This window comes from Gorilla gorilla, chromosome 10, assembly GCF_029281585.2.
Source record: "Gorilla gorilla gorilla isolate KB3781 chromosome 10, NHGRI_mGorGor1-v2.1_pri, whole genome shotgun sequence".
Classification (NCBI taxonomy): domain Eukaryota; kingdom Metazoa; phylum Chordata; class Mammalia; order Primates; family Hominidae; genus Gorilla; species Gorilla gorilla.
The window spans coordinates 49813297-49836643 of record NC_073234.2 but is presented as its reverse complement, the minus strand read 5'-3'; the positions used below and the strand labels follow the sequence as shown (position 1 = coordinate 49836643).

The 23347-nt window shown below is 45.5% G+C and overlaps 1 protein-coding gene and 1 pseudogene across 2 annotated transcripts in view; one reads left to right on the top strand and one right to left on the bottom strand.

Moving 5' to 3' along the window:
* SLC4A8 (solute carrier family 4 member 8) overlaps window positions 1–13061 on the top strand; it is a 90606-nt gene extending 77545 nt beyond the window's left edge. For both annotated transcript variants that reach the window (XM_019039069.4, XM_055357187.1), the window contains 3 exons: window positions 1314–1405; window positions 3121–3216; window positions 4712–13061. In XM_019039069.4, coding sequence (XP_018894614.2) covers window positions 1314–1405; window positions 3121–3216; window positions 4712–4724 — 201 coding nt within the window. In that variant the 3' untranslated portion in view covers window positions 4725–13061. The remainder of the gene's footprint in view (window positions 1–1313; window positions 1406–3120; window positions 3217–4711) is intronic.
* The window catches only part of LOC129525979 (tigger transposable element-derived protein 1-like), a 40434-nt pseudogene continuing 28604 nt past the window's right edge, over window positions 11518–23347 (bottom strand).

Sequence of the window (23347 nt, the reverse complement as noted above, 5' to 3'; positions counted from 1 at the left end):
AATCAAAAAGTAACAGACGTTGGCATGGTTGTGGAGTGCAGTGGTGTGATCGCGGCTGACTGCAACCTCTGCCTCCCATGTTCAAGCGATTCTCCTGCCTCGGCCTTCCTAGTAGCTGGAACTACAGGCGTGCACCACCACGCCCGACTAATTTTTTTTTTTTTTTTGAGATGGAGTCTCGCTCTGTCGTCGCCCAGGCTGGAGTGCAGTGGCGCCATCTTGGCTCACTGCAAGCTCTGCCTCCCAGGTTCACGCCATTCTCCTGCCTCAGCCTCCCGAGTAGCTGGAACTACAGGCGCCTGCCACCTCGCCCGGCTAATTTTTTGTATTTTTAGTAGAGACGGGGTTTCACCGTGTTAGCCAGGGTGGTCTCGATCTCCTGACCTCGTGATCCGCCCACCTCAGCCTCCCAAAGTGCTGGGATTACAGGCCTGAGCCACCGCACCCAGCCAGCCTGACGTCTTTCAGCAGTGTTTTGTAGTTCTCTTCGTAGAGATCTTTTACCTTATGGATTATTATTATTATTTTATTTTTTATTTTTATTTTTTTTTTTGAGACAGAGTCTCACTCTGTTGCCCAGGCTGGAGTACAGTGGCGCAATCTCAGCTCATTGCAACCTCCGACTCCCGGGTTCACGCCATTCTCCGTCTCAGCTGGGACTGCAGGCGCCCGCTACCACACCTGGCTAATTTTTTATATTTTTAGTAGGAATGAGGTTTCACCGTGTTAGCCAGGATGGTCTCGATCTCCTGACTTCATGATCTGCCCACCTCGGCCTCCCAAAGTGCTGGGATTACAGGCGTGAGCCACCATGCCCGGCCTACCTTATTGATTATTTTAAACCTACAAAGGTAGAAAGAAAAGGCTTCTTATTGTTAATAATTTGTTTATTTGAATTAGCATCCAAAGAAGAGCCATATATTGCAATTGGTTGATATCTGTCTTAAATCTTTTTAGGGATTCCCTTTCCATTTTTTTAAAGTTGAAGAAACAGGGTCTTTGACCTCTAGGGCTTCTCACCATTTAGATTTTGCTAAATGTGTCCCTTGGTGTCATTTAAAATGTTCTTCTGTCTGCTATATTTGTAGTAAATTGATTGACATTTTCTTTTTTTCTTTTTTGAATGCCATTCCACATGTATAAATATCTGGTTGTCTCTCATTTTGTGGTAACTCAAGTCTATGAAAGAACCTAATTGTATTCTTTATAATAAATGCACAATGAAATTAGGTAGAAATTGTGGTAGAAGAATGGGCTGGTGAACTTATGGTCTTACTTGGTCCAAGATATAATAATGTTTCTTTTTCTTCCAGGAGGCCGAGAAAATGTTAGAAATTGGGGGAGACAAGTTTCCCTTAGAGAGCAGGAAGTTACTAAGTAGTCCTGGAAAGAACATCAGTTGCAGGTAAAACTTCCAAACACCAAGGAGTTTACTTTTGGGTTATTCTCTAAGTGTTCTGGCTTTGTGATGGTGGTGGTGTCACAAGTGCAGCTGCTAGCATAAAGAGCTAAATATTCAGCCTCCCAGTTCCATCCTGTGAAAATACCTTTTCCATCTGATTGTTTACTGAATACCTGCTATGTACCAGGCACTGTATCAGGTTATGGGAATCACAAGAAGAGAGGTAAGAAAGCCAATGTACTGAGTGCCTCCTTTGTGCTGGGATTGTGCTAGAGGGTTTACTTATGTGTTGTCAGTTAACCTGTACTCATATGAATATCACTATCCACATTTGTATAAGTGAAGAAACTAAGTCTTAGAGAGTTTTAGGTAATTTATCCAAAGTTACAATGTTGCTGAATAGAAAGATTAGGATTCAGACCCTGGTCGTCTTCTATTCCTCAAACCAGTGCTCCTTCTGCCTTTCTTTGCCACCTTCCAAAGATGAAAAGGATGTGGTCTTTATTTCCAGAGAGTTCTCAGCCTAGTAGGCATGAAATCCAATGCTTTGGCAAGCTTTTGGGGATAGACAGAAATAGTCAATGTTAGCCTGGCTTGTGGCATCTGTAGTTCTGGGAGCAAGGGGGAATTGAACTGGGATCATGAAAATTCCTTACTTCTGCCAATGATTTTAGCCCCTTTCTCTATCAAACCTATTGCTCACCACAAATGAACAGGAAGTTAAATTGGTCCATTCATGGTTTTACTCCTAGCATCTTGTTTCTGAATTGGAAGAGATACACATAGCACTTGTGTACCTCTAGGTACCATAAGCTGAAAAACCGAGAGGTCAAGAGGGAGCAGAGCAAAGGAAAAGAGCAGGATATCTGGGTCATTGAGATTCTGAAGAATTTACTGCTGCATCACTGAGTTGGTTGTGGTTTATACTGTGGGGGAAATTAGGACAGTCTTTTTCGTAATAATAGTGTTGGTTCTTAATAAACTTTCTACGTGTTGTTGTGGAAGGAGCCGTGAGCTTGATTCATCTGGTGGCAAAGTAGGAACAATGTTTCCCCTGTAACAGGATGCTGCCTCCTCTCTTGGCATTTTAGAAGGAGATAATCTGGCTTGCAGCAAACATCAAACTATTCTGTTTCTAGGAAACCAAGGGCTGGGTTCAAGGTCTTGATTCTCTACTTGCTGTTGTTTGACCTTGGATAGTCACTTAGCTCTGAGAGCTTTCATTTCTGCACCTTCAAAATGAGGATGTTAATAATCTCTGTTGCTATGATAGTTAAGATACTAGGAAAGTCCTTTGTGAACTATGAATAGAAGAGATTTGGCTGTTTAAATGGGAAAATGAATGAAAAATGCCTGGCATGCAGCAAGTGCTCCGTAAGTGGTAGTTCCTGATGCTACACTGTTGATATCATAGTGTTGTCAGCAGCATCTCCAGTGAGGCCCTTAGGAGGAGTGCACAGTTGTGGGGGCAGGACTGGCTGCCACCTGGCACACCAGCCCAGCTTTCAGCACCACCTCATGGGCCACCTTGCCATTCTGACCTCAGTGGCTGCAGAAGAAAGATCAGACTCCATCTTGTTCCCCGAGTTCCTGAGAGCTGTTGGCTGCGTGGTCTCAAACCCTATCTTCTCCCTTCTGTTGGGACAGTGATCATTATAGACTGTGGTATATATTTTACTTGTATGTCTGACATTCACTGTCCTAATGATTGATTTCAGATGTGACCCCTCTGAGATTAATATATCTGATGAAATGCCTAAAACTACAGTTTGGAAAGCTCTCAGTATGAATTCTGGAAATGCAAAGGAAAAGAGGTAAAGAGAACTGTAACATCTGATTTTTATTTATTTCTGGCTTTTGACAATGGCGATATTGAAGGTAAAATGTGTTTTAGTTGTAAAATGGAATTTGTGTAATAAATAGCACTTCCAGGAACTGCCGCTAACCACATAAGAATAGCTATAAGCCTTAAAAAAGTAAAAATGTTTTCTAAATATTTGGTCAGCGTGTTTTAAGCAGCCCGTTTACACAGGTCCAAGGTCAGGAAGGGATTATTTTGGCATATAAATTTGCTTTGCCTGTTTATTTCCTTTAATCCTCTTTCTAGTTCTCATTTCAGAATCTGAAGGGCATGTCTCTGGTTACTGCAACCACACAAAGTAGAAAATTGCTAAAATATTCAGATAGTGTTGATAGTACTGATACATTCTTTAACCTATTTCACTTGTTACATAATGAGAACTAACAACAAGTAAAGATTTTTGAAATATTAAATTGTAACTGGTTTTTTTTTCTTTCTTTCTTTTTCTTTTCCTTTTTTTCTTTTTTTGTTTTTTTTGAGACGGTCAGTCTCTGTCTCCCAGGCTGGAGTGCAATGGCACAATCTCAGCTCACTGTAATCTCTGCCATCTGGGCTCAAGCAATCCTTCTGCCTCAGCCTTCCAAGTAGCTGGGAGTACAGGTGTATGCCACCCCTGCCAGCTAACTTTTGTATTTTTATAGAGATGAGGATTTACTGTGTTGCCCAGGCTGGTCTGGAACTCCTGGACTCAAGGGATCCTCCTACCTTGGCCTCCCAAAGTGCTGGGATTACAGGCGTGGGCCACTGCACCCGGCCGTAACTGTTTTTCTGTTTTGAAACCAAATACCGTATATCATTTACTAATAGCATAGATCAACCTTAATCAGGTTAATGAAGAAAATGGAAGAACTTGAGGCATTTTTGCCTGCATTGAGGTAGGCTGTATGCCAAAATTTCTTGAATAATTTAGTCCAAATACCATTTAAATATAAGTAAATAACTGAAGACAAAATCTGAGGCCTTCTTAAAGTCAACTTTTCTAGTTGAAAAAAAAAAGCTAGGAATTAGGAGACCTAGTCCTTCGATTAATTCCTTGTATAACTTGGCAGACCACTGTTTCTGGTGTTCAGTTTACTCAGCAGGAAAATGGAGATAATAATAACTAACTGCCCCACTCCTGAGGCTGCTCCAAGGAGAAACTGAAGTGCTCTGAAAAGTCACAGCCACCAGTGGGTGGTAGTGGTGATTTATGTCTTCATCGAATGGGTTAAAATGAATCTCTGCTGAATGTGAGTGAAATATAGAATCTTGTTTCCTTCGGAGGAAAATCCAGGCAGCTGTCGAAATGTATAACGCACATGGTTATTTTTAGTTGAGAACTAGTCTACTTGTAAATGAACTTAAAATATAGCCAGATCCAAATTGTGGTGACATCTTCAAAGTATTGTGTTAAAAGGAGGAATGAATCATATGTTCCCGTTTTGTCTAATTGTAACACTTTTATTCAGTCTCTTCAACTAAGAGTCTTTGCTGGGATGGAAGATTTGGGCCGTGTGGTGCCTCAGGGAAGTTCTGGTTACAGAGAAAATGGCGAGTCTCTCAGAGAAGAAGCAAGACCAAGTCTGGCCCTGTCCTTGGTCATCTCAAAGCCATGCCGAAGCATTCAGTTATTCTTGGTGTGCATTGGAGGGCATCCAGCTATCCCCATACCAGCAGCCAGTCACCAGATGTGAACGTGGAAGCAGAAGACCACCTCCTGTTGGTTCTTCTCCTCTTCCTTCTTTTTCTCTTTGGAACGGCCACCATTGAAGACCTAGCTTCCCATTTTCCAGACGTTTTCTCTGAAATTCTCTGCTGGCCTGCCAAGCCATATGGATTCATTCTGCCACTGAGGAGTCCTTCAGTGAGGTCCCTCTTCCTAAAGGACAGAGTGGGGAGTAGGAGAGGAACAGAGAGGACATCCTCTCTGGCTCTCCAGTGCTCTTAGTGTCTACAGGCTCCTAGGCAGCCCTGGGCCTTGGTTTGATTACCTCCTCTGGGGGATGCTGGTCAGACCCAGAGGTTGTCAGGAGGTCAGCTACCAGGAAGATCCATGATCTGGGCATTGGCAGTGCCTGCCACCACAGCCAGGAAGATGCCTCTGACCTGGGTGCATCTCCATCACTCCTTAGCAGCAGCCTGCATAACTGGCAAGAATCTTGGATGATACAAGAACCAAGAAGGGACATTTGAGTTGTGTCGCTTAGATAGGAAAGGGATCCAGGGAAAATCAACAGTAAGTGAGGATGAGCAGCGTCTCTTGGTTTTCATTGAGGATAGAGTAAGAGATTGAGTTTAGATTGCAACAGAAGGAATTAGTTTAGATACCAGGAAGGACTTCCTAGCCTGAAGATTTGTCATAGTGTCTGCTTTCTAGATATCTGGGAAAGATTTGATAATAGTTGTTTGTGAATAGAAAGGAGGATATGATGTTTTTATTGGCCATTTTGCGGGACTCTTCGACTTCTTGCTGCTGTCTCTTGAGGATACATTCCAATTCCATCCTGGCGAGATCCAAGTGCTTACGTACTGTCTCCTTAGCTGCCTTAGTAGTAAACGATCATCAGTTCAATGGACCAAAATCACCTTCAGCCATGTGGTTTCTTCATCATCATGGATTTCTTTTGGTTGACAAACATTCTGGCTCTCAGATGCAAAAAGTCACACTGGGAAATGAACTGTAAGTGGTGAAATTAGTTTTGGTATCTAATTTAAGACTACATTTATAGTTTTTCTCTTCTCTTCTATGTTGCAATGAATGTAAAGTATTTGGGATCCAGTGCTTATAAACCTTTCCTTCCTTTGTGCACAGAATGTAACTAGCAAGCCCATTAGCACCCAGATAATTCTATCATGTTAGTTTTCCATCCTGGAAAATCTTTGTACAGTGGGAAGTTCCCGATGTGTTTTTCTTTCTTAGGTGAAGGGTTGGCTATATCACTTTATTGAATTTTGCATTCCTTAGACTTTTAAAATATACTAATGTATTCTAGTCTTACTCTAAAGACCTTTGATGTTAAAGGAATCCTTCATTTATTTCATATTCCCTATCTCATAGGGCCACAATTATTTTAATACAGAGATGATTTTCAAAATATTTTAACAACTGGTACAGGACAGATGCCAGCCACTCAGAAGGGATGCCTGCTGTAAACAAGCAGTATGTATGGTTGTACCAATGCCTATTGGCTGAACATTATGCTACTTTCAGATATTAAAATGATGTTCCTTTGAATCGTGGGTATTGTTCCTGGTTTGTCTCATTTCTATCACAAGGCTGTTTTGGGCACAGCCTTAGCTTCCTTTCATATATATATGGTGCAGACAGGATAGGTCATGCTTCTTAGAACCTATATGGGCATTAAAATCTTCATGAGCCAAAGCTTCACATTTTAGCACTTTAGGATAACTGTAGTAATTGTACTCATTTACCTACCTAATTGGGAAGAATTAAAAGGCAGCCCATCTGGAGGATAAGCTTTCTTGCAGACTTTTCCCTTGTCCCTCTCTGGCTGCCTCCTTGAGCTTGCCACTTTTTCATCTTCATTGTTCCCTGAGAACATCTCCCCTTTCTTGCTCTATCTTGCCCCTCCCATCTTTTCCTGCCACCTCTGTGTGGGGAGGTTGATGACCATTTCACCTCTTTCCCTAGCCTCAGCACAGCTGTAAGGAGTGTATCAAAACTGGGTGAGAGTATCACTCAGAAAAATGCCTCCCCTAACACACGGATGTCTTGTGCTGCCTTGACTGCTTGAGGGGAGGAGCCTTCATTAACTCTGTGTAGTGCAGGTACAGGACCACCTGTGCACTTCAGGGTACTTCTCGAGCTAGACCCTCCCGGATCACTGCGCCTTAGGAATGTTAGCTACTTTTTTAAAAAAAATATGATTTGGTGCGTTGTTGGGGTGAACTCCATGGGGAAGATTGTGAGTGAAGATGGGAAGGAATTTGGGTGGTTTTGCCATGAGGTGATGGTTGGGGTTGGGCGAATGGGTTGGATGATCCTGGCTCTGTGGGTGTGGTGCTGGGTTGCCTCCGGACAGTTGCAGTTCACCTTTGTGCATGGTGGTTACCAGTCACTCTAGGGATTGTAGGTCCCAACGGTGGTTCCAGCAGCCTGCACAGCTGGTACGAGGACAGCTGGAGGAGGGTCTGATATCCCTGCAAGTGATGCAGGATAAAACTTCCCGGCCGGGCGCGATGGCTCACGCCTGTAATCCCAGCACTTTGGGAGGCCAAGATGGGCGGATCACGAGGTCAGGAGATCGAGACCATCCTGGCTAACATGGTGAAACCCCGTCTCTACTAAAAATACAAAAAAATTAGCTGGGCATGGTGGCGGGCGCCTGTAGTCCCAGCTATTCAGGAGGCTGAGGCAGGAGAATGGCGTGAACGCGGGAGGCGGAGCTTGCGGTGAGCCGAGATCATACCACTGCACTCCAGCCTGGGTGACAGAGCAAGACTCCATTTCAAAAAAAAAAAAAAAAAACTTCCCAATAGGAGGTATTCCTTGATGGCTCTCGAATGCATGAATGATATATCAGTTTGAAGTTTCTCGACCTTTCCATCAAGGATCTTGAATTTTTTCTCAATTATGCTTGCTAATGTGTCAAAGGCCAAGTACACTGTATCAAACTTGCCGTCTGTAAGATGCAAGATCAATCTAGTGTTTCAGCCAGTTCACTACTGACATCAGACTCAACTTTGTCCCCTCTCTTTCTTTTCATGCAAGAGACTTTAAGGGTAACCTCTTCAGTTGAAACTGTCTTGGAAGTGCAGCCCTCCTCCTGTGTGGCTAGAGAAAGAGATGGCACCAGGATCTCTTAACGGCAAGTGCTCACGGGGCATGGGTGATTTTGTCTAGTCTGGTCCTTTTGGACGTGGTGATTTCCTGTCATCCTCGTGGTCTGACATTGCTTCTCACTGGATACTGGTTGTGGCCTTTGACTCATTAGCTGATTGTTGGATCTCTTTGTGAGGTTCGATTTTTTAAAAATCCATGGGTCCCTATGGACTGTCGCCTGTTGCAGATGATGGTGATTCTCTTCTTCTTTTTTTTGTCTCCAATAGTTGCCTGGACGACTTCATGGGTCAGTCCACATGATTGCAGGATTTCCCATTGCTCATCTGTGAATGTTGATTGGCCAACCTGTCTGAGCTTTCAGCAGATGCATCCTTGAGCTTAGTTTCAGGAATTCCTCCTGGAATTGGTTTTCCTTGGTGGTAATTTCTCATGGTGGAGCTTGTTTCTGAGGCATGGTACAGTGCTGCGGAGGCAAGGCAAGGCTGTCGTGGTGATTTTCACAGCATCTGGATGGCAAATTGCCTTCACGTAGGGAAACCACATGGGACTGATAGCTTTCTCAAGGGATCTCCAAGCATCTCTGAATTTGGGGATTTCATCAGTTACTCCTGGAATCAAAATGAGTGTGGAGTCATAATATATATATTTTTTGAGACAAAGTCTCACTCTTTCACCCAGGCTGGAGTGCAGTGGTGCGATCTCATCTCACTGCAACCTCTGCCTCCTGGGTTCAAGTGATTCTCCTGCCTCAGCCTCCCAAGTAGCTAGGATTACAGGTGCGCACCACCATGCCCAGCTAATTTTTGTATTTTAGTAGAGACGAGGTTTCACTATGTTGGCCAGGCTGGTCTGAAACTCCTGGACTCAGGTGATCCACCCACCTCAGCCTCCCAAAGTGCTGGGATTACAGGTGTGAGCCACTGCCCCTGGCCTCAAAATCTTTAAGGAAGTTATTTATCGTCACAAGTGTTGTCATCTGTGACTCATGGGCCACTTGATGAACCTGAACCATTAGTGGTTGTCCAGATCCTCCAGCTTTTTCAGACAGTATTCCAATCAGGGTTTTATGACATCAGGGTATCCCACCTTTTTTGCAACATAGGCAGAAACACCAAGCTGTGGGTAATTGATGTGCGTGTCACTGATTCCTGCAGCAGCTTTGAATGTATTAAATCTGTTTTCAACAGCCTTTGCATTGGTGTTATCTCTCAAATCTCTGTAAAGAGCACTAAGAGTTGTAGTGTTGCATGATATAATCCAAGCCTGTGGGCTGTGTCATCCGGGATTGTTGGAATTTTGCATGTGTCTGTTCCATATCCCACTGGTAACCAGCTTACAGACCTTTTGTCAGGTTGGCTTACATTATCATCAACAGGTTGCCGTAGTGATGATATGATGCTGGACACAATCATTGTGCACTTTGTTAATTTGGTATGGTGGTGCCATACATTATCACTGTACAGTATTAACAAGGCTGGAATATGGCCCTCTGCTGTAGGGGGCGTGGCACCTGTGACTTGCACTGGAATAAGTAGGAGGCTTTCCCCAAAGGATATGGAGACTGATGTGTGCTCCATACCTTGAGGGGAGCTCTCTTGGTTTCCTTTGGCTGGGTCTGTTAGTTACTTTTGAAGGCCATGCCAACCCTTTTAGGCCATTAAATTTTTCTCAAACAATAGCCAGCCTCATTTCTGCTTCATCTCTGTGGTAGGAACCATTCCCTACTCTTACTCCCTCCTCTTGTCCAACTTCCACCAAACACTCAATCCGAGTCCTGGCTGCTTTCTTGCTTAGGTCTGTGGCTGGTAACTGTGGTGAAAGAGTCAAGGTGGGCAGTGTTTGGGGTAGGAAATGAGTAGAGGTGAAGCAGCAGCAGTGTGTGTGTGGGTGTGTGGGTGTGTGTGCATGCGTGTGCATTTGCATGTGTGTATGTTGACAAATGAGAGTGTAGCCATAAGATTTCATTGTTACTACTAGTCTTTGTGTACCTATCTGGGGGGACATTAAAAAAATATGGCCATTCTCCCATCTAGAGGGTTCCCATCTCAGACTTCTCTGATAAGAGTAATTTGAGAACAAATACAGATTCATCTATGGGAAAAGATGTTTAAACTCAGCATGAAGGAGAAACAAATTTAGGAGTGGAAAGCAAGGCAGGTAGTTAGGTGATTCCATGCCCACATTTGCTTGGGCCAGGGAAGTGGTGCACCTCTTTTATGACAATGGGAGATTTCAGAAACAGTTTGAGTGTTGGCAGACCAATGCCCTGATAAGCTTGTGGTATAGAGGTAGGAAGGGAGGGAGGCCAGAGATTAGATAAAATGATGGTGGGTGGGATCTTAGCTCTAAATGAAAAGAACTGGACTTACTAAGTGGGTGGATTACTTGCTAGCCATAACTTTTAGGGAAGGGTAGGTCTGGAGAGAAGGTGAAGACCAGCAGAAATATACTGTGAAATTGCCAAATATGTTTGGTTGCAGAAAACACAGCCTGGCTCTTTGTGGCTAGATGTGACTTCCAACTTCTGAAGACAGGATTGCCAAGAGATGTGATCTTTCCACATACAGCTCCTGTCCCCATCTCTTTATGTGTAGAGACCTGGATTTGGGGTAGTAGGGTAGTAAACCATATATTTCCAAAAGACAGTGTGAAGAGTCACTGTTTCTCTTTGTCTGGGATGTGATTGGCTTTTGTTTTTTTGTTTTTTGTTTTTGAGACGGAGTCTCGCTCTGTCGCTTTGTCACCAGGCTGGAGTGCAATGGCACAATCTCAGCTCACTGCAACCTCCGCCTCCTGGCTTCAAGTGATTCTCCTGCCTCAGCCTCCCGAGTAGCTGGGACTATAGGCGCGCACCACCATGCCCAGCTAATTTTTGTATTTTTAGTAGAGACGGGATTTCACCATGTTGGCCAGGATGGTCTTGATCTCTTGACCTCATGATCCACCCGCCTTGGCCTCCCAAAGTGCTGGGATTACAGGCTTGAGCTACCACGCCCGGCTAGTGATTGGCTTTTAAATTAATCATAAATGTTTGATAAAATTCTGGTATGTGCTAAGTCCCAGGCTTGGTTGATATCTCAGACTATGATAGCTGTGACCTTCAAGAAATTTCTGGCTTGGGGAATCTGTAGTTTCTGGTTGTCCAAAAAAGATAGTTCTTAGTCCTACTTTATTTTCTACCCACTCAACTCTCCAGACTTCCCTCTTAGTAAAGGAATTCGTAATTCTCCCTGCATCTTCTCTGTTTATTTCAATGTCCATGTTCTGAGTCTCGAGTTTTCCTGAAGCATAGGAGCAGGCTTGGCCCCAGAGCCCCTGGCTTTTTCAACGAGCATCAGAAATGCTATCAATATATTCTCTCTGTTGCTTTATCAGCTTCTCTAAATTTATTTTGTAAGGAAGTTAGCACCTCCTTCCAGGACTTTAAACAGTTGTCTTTGCCAATTTGTTCCTGGATTTTCCTTGAACTTCTCAGGTTTCCAAGCCACATCCTAGCAGGGCATCCAGGAGCCTTGCACTGAACCTCTCAGCTCTTTTGACTTTCTTCTGGTCATAGGTGTTGGGCCTCCCATTAGGTAGAAGTCCTTTGAGCAGACCCGAAATGGCCAAATGAGACATCATCCAAGTTCCTCCCTCCTTTACTGTCTCGGCTTTTTCAAGCACCCCTTTCACCTCTCTTTTCTGCCTTTTCCTCAGTCTGTCAAGTTCTTTGGAGGAAAGAAGTTCTTGGTCAGAGGTCCTAAAACCACCACCAGCTGGGGGTGGTGAGAATGGTGAAGAGTTGGACAGTCCCGGGGCTTTTTTGAAAGGGGACTTTATGGTCATTTCACCTGTTTAGGGTGAGGGACTAAGAATTCTCAAGCCTTCAGTTTCATCCATATTTCAGTGTAAGCAGAAAAGCACATCTCAAAGCCAAATAGAAATGATTTTCTACTAAGCCGATAAATCCTTTGTGATTCTTGGTTCCCTTGGTCTCTTAATATTAATTATAGAGAATGGGCAGTTGAGTCAGTTAACATCTTTTCATCAGAAAGGAGGGTAATATTCATAACCAAAAGAGATGTAAAGGAAGTATATTACTGCTTGAAGTGTGAAAAGAGGAAAGGAGTGTTATGTGAACCTTTTCAATAGGGAAATTCAGAAAATGGAATGATTCATCTATAGGCATAATTCTTTTAGGAGATTCTGTGCTCAAAGGGAAGGGAATGGTTTCTGATCCTTCTGAAGAGAAAAGGAATAGCATTTTTCTTAAACCTAACCCAGTTTCAGCATTGGAGAATACAGAACTTTTTCTTCTAGCTGATGGCATTAATATTTCTTGAGAGAGAGAACCCACCCACGGCACTTTTCTGAGCCCAGCAGAAATCAGCGGAGCTTGGGCTTCGCTTAGCAGGTTTGCAATTGACTTCAACATGCAGGCTTTTCACATGTGCAATAATGCTGGAAACAGAAGCACCAAACTGATTGTGCAATTACTCCTTTTGTAGAAGAGGCCAAAATCCTCCTCCTCCTTCCTTTCTCCTATATTCACTCCTCCAGGATCATAAAGCCTCCCTCTTGTTTATCTGTGTCTGTCTGTCTGATTGGTTAGATTTGGCTGCCCTTCCAAGCTAATGGTGTCAGGTGGAGAACAGAGCAACCTTCCCTCAGAAGGAGACAACTCGAGGTGCTGGTACATTTCCCTTGTTTTCTATGTTCTTCTTTCTAGTGGGTCTCATGTAGAGATAGAGATATTTTTTTGTTTTAGAGATTCCAAAGTATATATTTTTAGTGTAAGAAATGTACCCTCTCCACACTCCGTGATGTAAATAGAACCAGGAATAAATGTGTCATTGTGATAATCCCATAGCAATTTATGGTAAGAACAAGACCCCTTTCCCTCACCACCGAGTCTCGTGGTCTGTGTCTGTGAACCAGGGCAGGTAATTGTGACACTGCATCTCATAGGCCTCTGCCTGCCCAGATTTTTGTGTGCTCACCTCAGTGGGTGAAAAATAAAGTCTGTGTAAACTGTTTGCACCTGTGGTGTTCTTTGAGTCCAAATGAAGGGGCTGAGCCAATGCTGACCAATTTCAGAGCGTGTGAATGAGAGTGTGAAGATGGGGGAAAAAGGTGTGGTGACTGCTGAGAATGCCTAGGAGGGATGTGTGCATCTCCCTCGTGCAGAGCATGAAGGAGGCTGTCCGGACCTCCCTCATGGGATGGCTAAGCTTATGTTGGCGGAACAGGACAGCCTAAAAAGAAAGCTCATTCTGAAGATACAACAGGCTGATGAGAGTACTTGTTAATATTTAGGGACTCTGCTGCCTAGAAATTCAGATTTTAAAAATCTGTGGTCACGCCAGAGTTGGCTTTTTTGGGTGGGGGAGGCATGTTGTGTTTCTCTTCCTCTGATATCCCATTGTTGGAGACTTAGAGAAGAGGGGGAGAGGGAAGCAATGGAGGGAAAGTAGAGCGGCCAGTGAGGGGGTGAAAGGAAAGGGTGAGGGAGCCCAGCAGCAGCTTTACTGAGTGCCAAGGAAGGCACCCACTGAGAACGTCCTGAACATGTGGCACCATGTGGACATTTATTACACAGCCAGTGCCAGCACAGCCTGTGGCCTACAGACAGAGAGCTCACTAGTTCTGAGGCCTTTTGCTATCTTTTGGCTATTCTTTACCCCAACAGTACACACATCATACCCTTTGTCTCACAGAGAGACACGCTTAGATTGCATTGAGTAGAGTATGGGAAGGCTGCTCCTGCAGGAAACAGAGCCAGTTCTGATGCCTTGGGACTGTGGAGGGGCTAGGGTACAAGTGCAGAGAGATGACATGTATCATTTTCACACTCAGGGTTGTTAAGGATTCCATTAATTGATGTGAGAAAAGTGCTTACAACAGCACCTGGCTCATGGTAAGCACATAGTAAGCAATAAAAAATTTGGAGGTAGGTGATGCCTGGGTTGGTTAATTCAGCAATAATCCTATTAGGGCTCTGGTCAGCTTCTCTGCAGTTCTCTTGGGTTTTCCCCTCACAGTCACAAGATGGCTCCTGAAGCTCCAGGTGTCACATCTGCAGCATAACTTCCAAATGCAGATAGGGTGAGAGGGTTTTCTAGCTTCCCCCATTCTCTCTCTAAAAAGGGGAAAATCTTTCCCAAAAGGCCACCTTCCTCCTATGTCGTTGGTTATAACTGAATCACATACTCATCTCTAAGATGGGAAAAGGGGGATGGGATTATCATGTTTGGTTTGAACCCATTAGACGCATCCTGTGGGGTTGGGCCCATCTTCCATAACCATTTTGCTGCTCTAATACTTGTACAAAATCAGGGTTCTGTTAGCAAAGGATAGGCAGGAGTTGCGAGTGATTACATGTTCCAAAGTGACTGCCAGCGGACCCAGGAAAACCTGCACCACGGGGCCTCTGCAGAGCTGAAGCCGCAGTGTAGAGGGCCACGAACCTCAGCATCAGGGATGCCAGGAGGCCAAGAAACTCCTCTGAAGGTCAGTGGGGAGATTTCTAACGCATCAGTACCTGAGTCCCACTCTACACCAATTACATAGACTCTCTGGAGGGGAGCCAGGTGCCAATATCTGTGAAACCCTCTCCAGATGATTCTTCTTTGCAGGCAGGGTTGAATGTCAGCTGCCATAATGCTTTTCCTCTGCCTTGACCAGGCTCTTCTGTGTCTGCTTCACTTCCAGCTCTCCACTCTGTAATACTCAGCTCTGCTACAATGTCGGTTTTTCCTGCCTAGATTATCACAGCCTTAACCACCTCCAGATTCTTTCCGCTTCAACCCCCACTCTTCACAGCTTCATTGCCTCTGTATTTCCAAAATCAGATTCCCAAGACTGAGAATGCAATTGTTTGTCATTTCTCAGCAGGCCACACTGTAGGTCCCTGGCCAGCCTATGGGTTAGGGGCCTTTGGGTCTGAAGCCACCTTTGGGCCAACCAGGGAAGAGTGAGAGTGAAGTGATAAAGAATATGGCAGGTGAAGGGTGTTCCTTGTCAGGGTTGCAACGTCATTTCCCCTAGAAGAAAACAAGGGCCAGAGAGACATAGTAATGATGTGTCTAGTTATCTTAGTGACGTCCAAAGGCTGTTCCCCGGTTACAGACCTGGCTACAGAATTACCCCTTTTACCTTTTGCTTGTGTTTAATTATAAGGACACACAGGCACATACTTAGAAGAACAGCCTGCAAGTCACTGCGTTGCTCCCTCGACAGAGCACACTTTCCATGGTCGCACTTGCTTGTGATGTCAGTGCTCACGGATAGAGGGAAGCATAGAGCTTCCCTGTCCAGAGGCTGAGTGCATGATTGAGGCCTGTAGCAAGAGACAGTGTATAATATATAACAAGCCAATGAGGAACAAACCTGCCTGAGTTACTTGCTTCATCTGTGCCTCAGTTTTTTCACCTGCAAAATGGGAGTGATAGTACTACCTACTTTATAGAGTCAATAAGGAAGAGTCAGTGAATTCACAAGCATGCTAAGGCAGGCTCCCCTCCATGTGCCCTCTGAGCCTCCTCTGGTAGCAGCAGGTCTTCCCTCCTCTTGCCCTTCTGATGCTTGGATTTGCAGCTGTGTGGTGGAGTTGACCCCTAGAGTCCAGGGGAAAGGAGTCGTGGTCGCTGTGACCTTTGTCTGTGTGGTTTATAGGTATTAACTCATAGGAAGAGAGACTTTGCTTGGGCTCCTAGTCTACACCATGTTCTCCAGCACAACTTCTACCTTTCATTTGGAGTTAGGGAATGTTTGCCTAGTTGTAAGATCATCAGTACTTTATTTGGCCATTGATCTTTGGTGTATATGGAGGGACTGGAGGGTGGGAGTGGAAATAGTGCTATGGTCAATACCCCTAAAGGGTAGTGACCATTTGTCTATTATTATTACCATAGTCCCCAAAGCCCCTCCACTCTCTCAGAAATTACACAATGCATTATCATCACCAGATTTCCCTAATAGCCACAGTAGGCAAGGAGGAAATGCCTTGGCCTTCACTACCCAGGCTAAACAGTAGTAAAACAGTTTTCTAGTAACTTTCAGCTGTGGGATTCCAGCACTAGTTTTGAGTCATAGGGGACTCCATGTCTAGTTTTAACAGTTTCATCATCACAGTCATCATCATCAAAGGCCTGCTTTGGGCATTTCATAACCTACCACGCAGGGTTGAAGCACTTCACTGAGAGAATCACTGGCAGTAGTGGACAGCACCTGGTGTGTGTGTGTGTGTGTGTGTGTGTGTGTGTGTGTGTGATAAGCATGTCACAAATACATTCTCTGATCTAATCCTCACCACACACACAATGGCCACTATTCCTTCTACAGATGAGGAAACTGAAGCTCAAAAAGGTAAATAAGTTACTGAAGTTCACATAACTGGTAAGTGGCAGAGCCCAGGGTGAAGTCATGTTTGTCTGGAATCTGTGCTCTCGGCTTCCCCTCTCTACTGACTCCATTAAGGGGTCTGACTATGGGATCGTGACTATGAGGGCTGCTTCTAAAACACATACCTGATATGTAAATTAAAGGACATACTGAAAAATAAAACAGTAGAGAAATGTGAAATTAGAGAACATACCATTACATCACTTGTAAATAGCAAGAGAAGTTGAGAAAGTGAATAAAAATTCAAATTCTTCTTCTGGAACAATTCAACAAATTCACATTCTAGAATTTGTTCCAGAAAGTATTCATAGGATATGGCGGATATGCAACTTTTTTTTTTTTAATGAATGAGCAAAGAAAGTCGTCCCTGCTCCTGAGCAATCCTGGAAAAGTTTTCCCAGGAAGAACACAGGACTCATTAAGATGTGAAGAACTCAAGCACTGATCAAATATTTTGGTAATTTAAATAAATAATTGCCACATCATAATTTATTGCATCAATTTCCCTACCTTGTGTTCAGGGGAGCCATGGTTTCAGTCTACCTGACAGTGGTCAGACCCCACAGAAAGCACTATGGTCTGTTCAGAGGCTGCTGGAAAAACAGAGAAACCCAAAGCTTGTCCTGAGGAGGACCTGTTGAAGGAAATGGCGAAGAGACTCAGGGAGTACTGGCAGCTGGGTTTATCTCATCATTGTCCTCAAAATTCATGCTTGAGGACATGAGTTTTGAAGGGCATGGAGGTGAAATGAGTTCTCTGAGGATCTACAACTGGACTCACATAAAAAATGAGACTATATATGCAAAGCACAGTGGTGAGGCCTGTGGGTTTTGTAGCATCAGGGAGGGGAATCTTTCAGAGACAGGGAGGCCTTCAAAGAGAAGACAGGGTTGGAGAAGGAAAAGAAGTTATAGATTGGGTCCCACAGGCAGGATGACCATGAATTGACTGGTTTGCTTGCAATTAAGGGTTTTGTAAAAGGAAGCAAGTGTGCTTAAAATAGGAGACCCAGGAAAGAAGACCTTAAATGCCAGGTTATGAGGTGGGAACTATCCTGTAAGCTCTAAGGCACCATCAGATGGGAGATGTGTGCTCATTGGCATTTTAGAAAAATTCATCTTGCAGCAGTGAGGGAGAAGAATTGGAAAAGGGAAAAACTGGATGTAGCTAGGCCACGGCAGGGCAATGGTGATGGAGAGGAAGAGGGAAGATAAGGAGACAAATGAAGAAACAGCAGACTTGGAACCTATGAGTGACTGGCCGTGGAGGAAGCACAGGTGCAGTAAAACAGCACCCTGATGTCATGCGTCTGAGAGAAAAGCTGTCATGTGAAATAAAGATTAAGCTCATTTGACAGAGCTCTAGAGGATGTAACCGAGACCAACTTATCTTCTGGGAGGCAGATTTGGGCTCAGTGTGAGGAACTCACAGCTAATGCTGTCCAAGAATGGAATTGGCTGCCCTGGTACCAGCAAGTTCCCAGGGTTGAGGATGCCAGGAAGCTGCAGGTGTGGGAGGATGGACTTGAGGGCCCGTGACTTCAAGACAGGGACAGAGAGGGCACTGCAGACAGACACCGCCTGGGAGCAGGATGAGAGATGGGAGGGTGGTGACGAAGGAGTAGGTGGGGAACAGATGTCTGCGTTAGGAGGAGGGAGCAGACGGGTGCGGGGAAGAAAGCATGGGTGGGATGAGGCTGTCTGCGGCTGAGGCCCAGCAGGTGGATGAGGGCCTCAGCACTTGGAGTCCCCACTGCTCGGAGGCTGGATCTTTGAGTGACATGGGACCCAGGTTTCATGGGTCTAGGTTAAAAACAGAGTTTCATAAGAACACAGGAAAGTATTTTCATGACTGTCCCACCTCCAGCTGCCATTGTAGGACTTCCAGACCCTCTTAAAAGTCCCTAGGGCGGAATGTCTGGCCTCAATGGCAACCTCCCCATTCCAGGCTCCAGTTCCAGCTCTCTGTGTCATCCCCACCGCTTAGCAAGACCCGTGCTGCCACTGGCTCCACCACCCACTGCCCACATGTTGTGCCACGCCACCCTGCACTGGGCCAACACCCCTGTGTGCGGATGGCATTGGCTCATGGGGGGCCTCAGTGCAGCAGTGCCAAGCTATTTTCCCTGATCTAGGAGTGAAGAGCCTTTCCCCCCTACATTGAGGCACCCTCTGCCAACGGATTCCCACAGCTAAGTTGTCAAGATTTCTCCAATGGGTCAAAGGGAGACAGTTCATTGCAAGGTGGCCATTGCCTGGAAGGCCCAGGTCCCACAAAGAGGATGGAGTAGGTTGACCCTTACTGCTAATTCTCCACCCAGGTCCAATCAGATGTGGCCAGTGTCAGAGTCAGGCAGATGGCAGAGGCTGTGAGTGAGGGCTGCTTTTAGATGGAGATGTGGATAGGACTGGCAATGAGTGTCATCTCTAATACGCTTTGAGTGCTCAAGATGTGCCAAACGCTGTACTTCAAGTGCGTAATTCATCTAACTCTCGCAACAGTAGGCATTGTGATTCCTTTTTTACAGGTGTGGAAACTGAGGTTAAGAACAGTTGAGTATTTGTATGATATACAGCCAGTAGATGGCAGAGCTAAGATTCCCACCTAGGTCTTTCTGAGTCCAAAGCACATTTGTGCTCATACATCACTGTTATAACCACACTGGTTCAGCTGGTCTAGTTTTCTAGGCCCAGAAGGCCACTTTGAGAGCTGAGTATTTGGTTTGGCCAGATCTACACTGACTCGTCTATTGAATCAACAAATAATATGGAGCACGTGCTCTGTGCCAGCCCCCGTCCCTGATGCTCAGGCCACAGTGGTGAACAACTCAGGAGTTTCCAGCCCAGAAAGGAGCAACAGAAATAAGTACATTACAGTGAGGAGGAGGCTGGTCTCACCAATACACAGTGCCGAAAACTTTGTAAGGGAACCCTAGGCTGATGGTTGTCACATGGCCCTGGCCGGGGCAAGTCAAGAGACACAGTTCTGGTTCTGGTCCTCACTCTGCTCATTACTAGCTTCAGTTTCCTTCTCTGGACTCCCGTTTCCTTATGAGGGTACAGACTGAGATGGTTTCTAAGCTGTCTTCCAATATTCCTGACTGAGATGGTTTCTAAGCTGTCTTCCAATATTCTTGACTGAGATGGTTTCTGAGCTGTCTTCCAATATTCCCTGACTGAGATGGTTTCTCAGCTGTCTTCCAATATTCCCTGACTGAGATGGTTTCTGAGCTGTCTTCCAATATTCCCTGACTGAGATGGTTTCTAAGCTGTCTTCCAATATTCCCTGACTGAGATGGTTTCTGAGCTGTCTTCCAATATTCCCTGACTGAGATGGTTTCTAAGCTGTCTTCCAATATTCCCTGAGTCTATAATGAGGGCAGGAATTGCTTGGCAGGATCCACCCTGGGCCTTAGGTGTGATGAGTCAGGAGCCACAGAGGTGTGACGAGGATGGAAGATTGGACAGATGTGAGTCCAGGGAACCATGCTCAGGACCAGAGACATCCAGGAGGGTCCAGGCAAGCTGAAGTCTGGAGTCCAGCAGGTGAGAGCTGGAGGCAGCAGCATCAGGAGGAAGAAGCCCCTCATAGGACCTAAACCCTCAGGGACCCTGTTAGGGCAGGCTGGTACACATGTCCCTGAGTGGTTGCCTGGCTCTGGCATATTGCCATTGATGAAGGTCCAAAGTAAAGGGTTCACACAGTCTTCAATCCCTTGCCTGAAAGGGACAGCTCCATTCATCTTATCACTCGGTCACAGACACAGCTTTGCCTGTCCTTTAATGAGTTATTGGAAAAATCTAACCAGAGAGCATCTGCATTATGTTACTGCAGAGATAAGTCACACCCTCAGACAACACCGTGACCTTGCAGATCAAATCCCTGGAACCAGAGTCTTCATCCCATGGGCAAAGTCCCAACCAGGAAGGTGGAAATGCAAACCCTTAGAGGAAGAAGAGGAGAGGCCTGTCTAGGCCTCCCGATCAGCCTTTCATTGTCTCCATGACAAATATCTCACTGCCGATATCTCACTATGGTTATCTCACCACCTGCTTTGAAGAGGCAATGGAAGAAATCAAGCACCTGCCTCTGGGTCCCATACTTCCCACTGTCTACTCCAACACAGCCCCTTCCTATATCTTCAACTACTGGTTCCTCCCATCCATCTCTCCCCTTGCACAGGATAAACATACCAAGAGGTGTTACATGTCAGGGAATGCTCAGGGGCCTCATTCTCTTTGTCAAGCCCCAGCTCCAGATCTCCCCCAGTTCCTGCTGACATTGACCCCCACAGTGCATGCCCAGCAAGTCTGCCAGCTTCTTTTTTCTTCTGCCCATTGCTCCTGTCCTCCCCAGAGGACTGGAATTGGATGAGGTACATGGATGCTGTTGGGCTAGACATAGTTTCAAATAAAATATACCTTTTGTGGAGCACTATATAGTAGGTATAATTACTTTACAGATGAAGACACTGAGTCTCAGAGAGGCTAAGTAACTTTCTGAAGGTCACACAGTTATTAAGCAGCAGATCTCCTTCAAAGCTCTTTTTTCTTTCCATCACATTTGTTTTTTATTTATTTTTTAGCTGGAGTCTTGCTCTGTCACCCAGGCTGGAGTGCAGTGGCACGATCTCGGCTCACTGCAACCTCCGCCTCCCGGGTTCAAGCGATCCTGCTGCCTCAGCCTCCCGAGTAGCTGGGATTACAGGTCCTCGCCACCACGCCTGGCTAATTTTTATATTTTTAGAGTTTCACTGTGTTGGCCAGGCTGCTCTCAAACTCCTGACCTCAAGTGATCTGCCTGCCTCGGCCTCCCAAAGCGCTGGGATTACAGGCATGAGCCACCGCACCTGGCCTCCACCACATTTATTTATCCCCCAGAGCCTCCTGCCCCACCAGCCAAGGAGATTTTGTCTAGCTTCAATTTCTGTATCTTGTATTAGGAAAATAAGTAAACTTTTTATCATTCAAGTGTACAATTATTATTATTACTATTTTATTTTATTTTTTGAGACAGAGCTTCACTCTGTCACCCAGGCTGGAGTGCAGTGCTGCGATCTCGACTCACTGCAACCTCTGCCTCTTGGGTTCAAGCGATCCTTCTGCCTCAGCCTCCTGAGTAGCTGGGATTACAGGTGTGTGCTCCTGCGCCCGGCTAATTTTTGTATTTTTAGTAGAGATGGGGTTTCGCCATGCGTTGGCCAGGCTAATCTTGAACTCCTGACCTCAGGTGATCCACCCTCTTTGGCTTCCCAAAGTGCTGGGATTACAGACGTGAGCCACTGTGCCCGGCCACAATTATTTTATCAAATAACTATGCTTTTCCCACTCGATTCTGTTCTTTCACCGCCACCCCCTCCCAGAGAGGCTGCTGTGAGCATTCACAGGAAGAGATTCTCGCCACTCCCACCCCAGCTCCTGAGGGCCATGAGCTGCCTTGAAGTGGTGTGATTCCACTTGGGTAGGAGCCAAGATTCCCCTGTACTCAGCCAGAAGAGCACATCCAGAAAGAAAGGTGCCTGCCAGTGCCTTCCATAGGGAGCACACATGCAGCTTTCAACTGTAACCACAGTCACAGCACAAGAGAGCAGAGCTTCCAGGGGCCCTCGCATGGAACGCAGGAGCTCATCCTTCCTGTCTCCTTAGCCTGAGCTATCTGGGTCAGAAAGCACCCAAGTTCGCCAGAAAGCAGCTTCTCTTCCATTCAAATTGGCCAGAACCAGAGGGGAGATAAGGCCTGGCTTCTTTCTTCATGGCAGCCTTTCTGTGTGCAGCCTCTTATCTGACCCTTGAAACTGAGGGCAATTATTGTTATTTCCTTTCTAGAGATAAGAACATTCAGGGCCAAAAGACCAGTGAATGCTGTCCCTGCTGTACCTCGATGCCTCCTGTTTAGATGTGATCATTTTCTCACCATTTCCTTTCCAAGTGGACATTTACCTGCAATTTGTTAAATGGGCCAATTTTTAAAAAAATCATAAGAACGAAGTACAGAACTATTGTCCAATATGCTATCCACTAGCTACATGTGGCTGTTTAAAATAAAATTTTAAAGAATTTCATTTCTGAGTCCCACCAGCCACATTTCAGGTGCTCCATAGCCACGTGTGGCTAATGGCTGGTGGATTGGATGGCACAGGTGACAACATTTCCGCCATTGCAGGAAGTTCTAATTGACAGCACTGTAAATACTTAGAAGGTACAGAAAATTATAAAGTTAAATACAACTATAAAGATATTCATTTTCGTATTGCTGTAGTAAGAAAATTACCACACCCTTAGTGACTTCAAAAAATGCACATTTATTTATTTATTTATTTTTGAGACGGAGTCTTGCTCTGTCACCGGACCGGAGTGCAGTGGTGCGATCTCGGCTCGCTGCAACCTCCGCCTCCCGGGTTCACGCCATTCTCCTGCCTCAGCCTCCCCAGTAGCTGGGATTACAGGCACCCGGCACCACGCCCAGCTAATTTTTGTATTTTTAGTAGAGAAGGAGTTTCACCATGTTGGCCAGGCTGGTCTCGATCTCTTGACCTTGTGATCCGCCCGCCTTGGCCTCCCAAAGTATTGGGATTACAGGCGTGAGCTACCATGCCCGGCCTACATTTATTATCTCATTGTTTCCTTGGATCGGGAGCCTGGGCGTGGCTCCACAGGGTCCTCTACTCAGGGTCTCTCAGGGGCTGCAGTCGAGGTGTCGGCTGCGGCTTCTGTCTCGTCTGAAGCTGGAGGTCCTTTTCTAAGATCCTGGAAGTTGTTGGGAGAATTCAGACCCTTGTGGCTGTGGGCTGAGGCCCTCCACTCTCAGAGACCACTGGTCTCTATGGCCATGTCATGTCATGGCTGATAGCTTCTGGAGGCCCAGAATCCAGTCACAGGTTTTCTAAATTTCGAAATATTTCTCGAAGTTCTTACTTCTC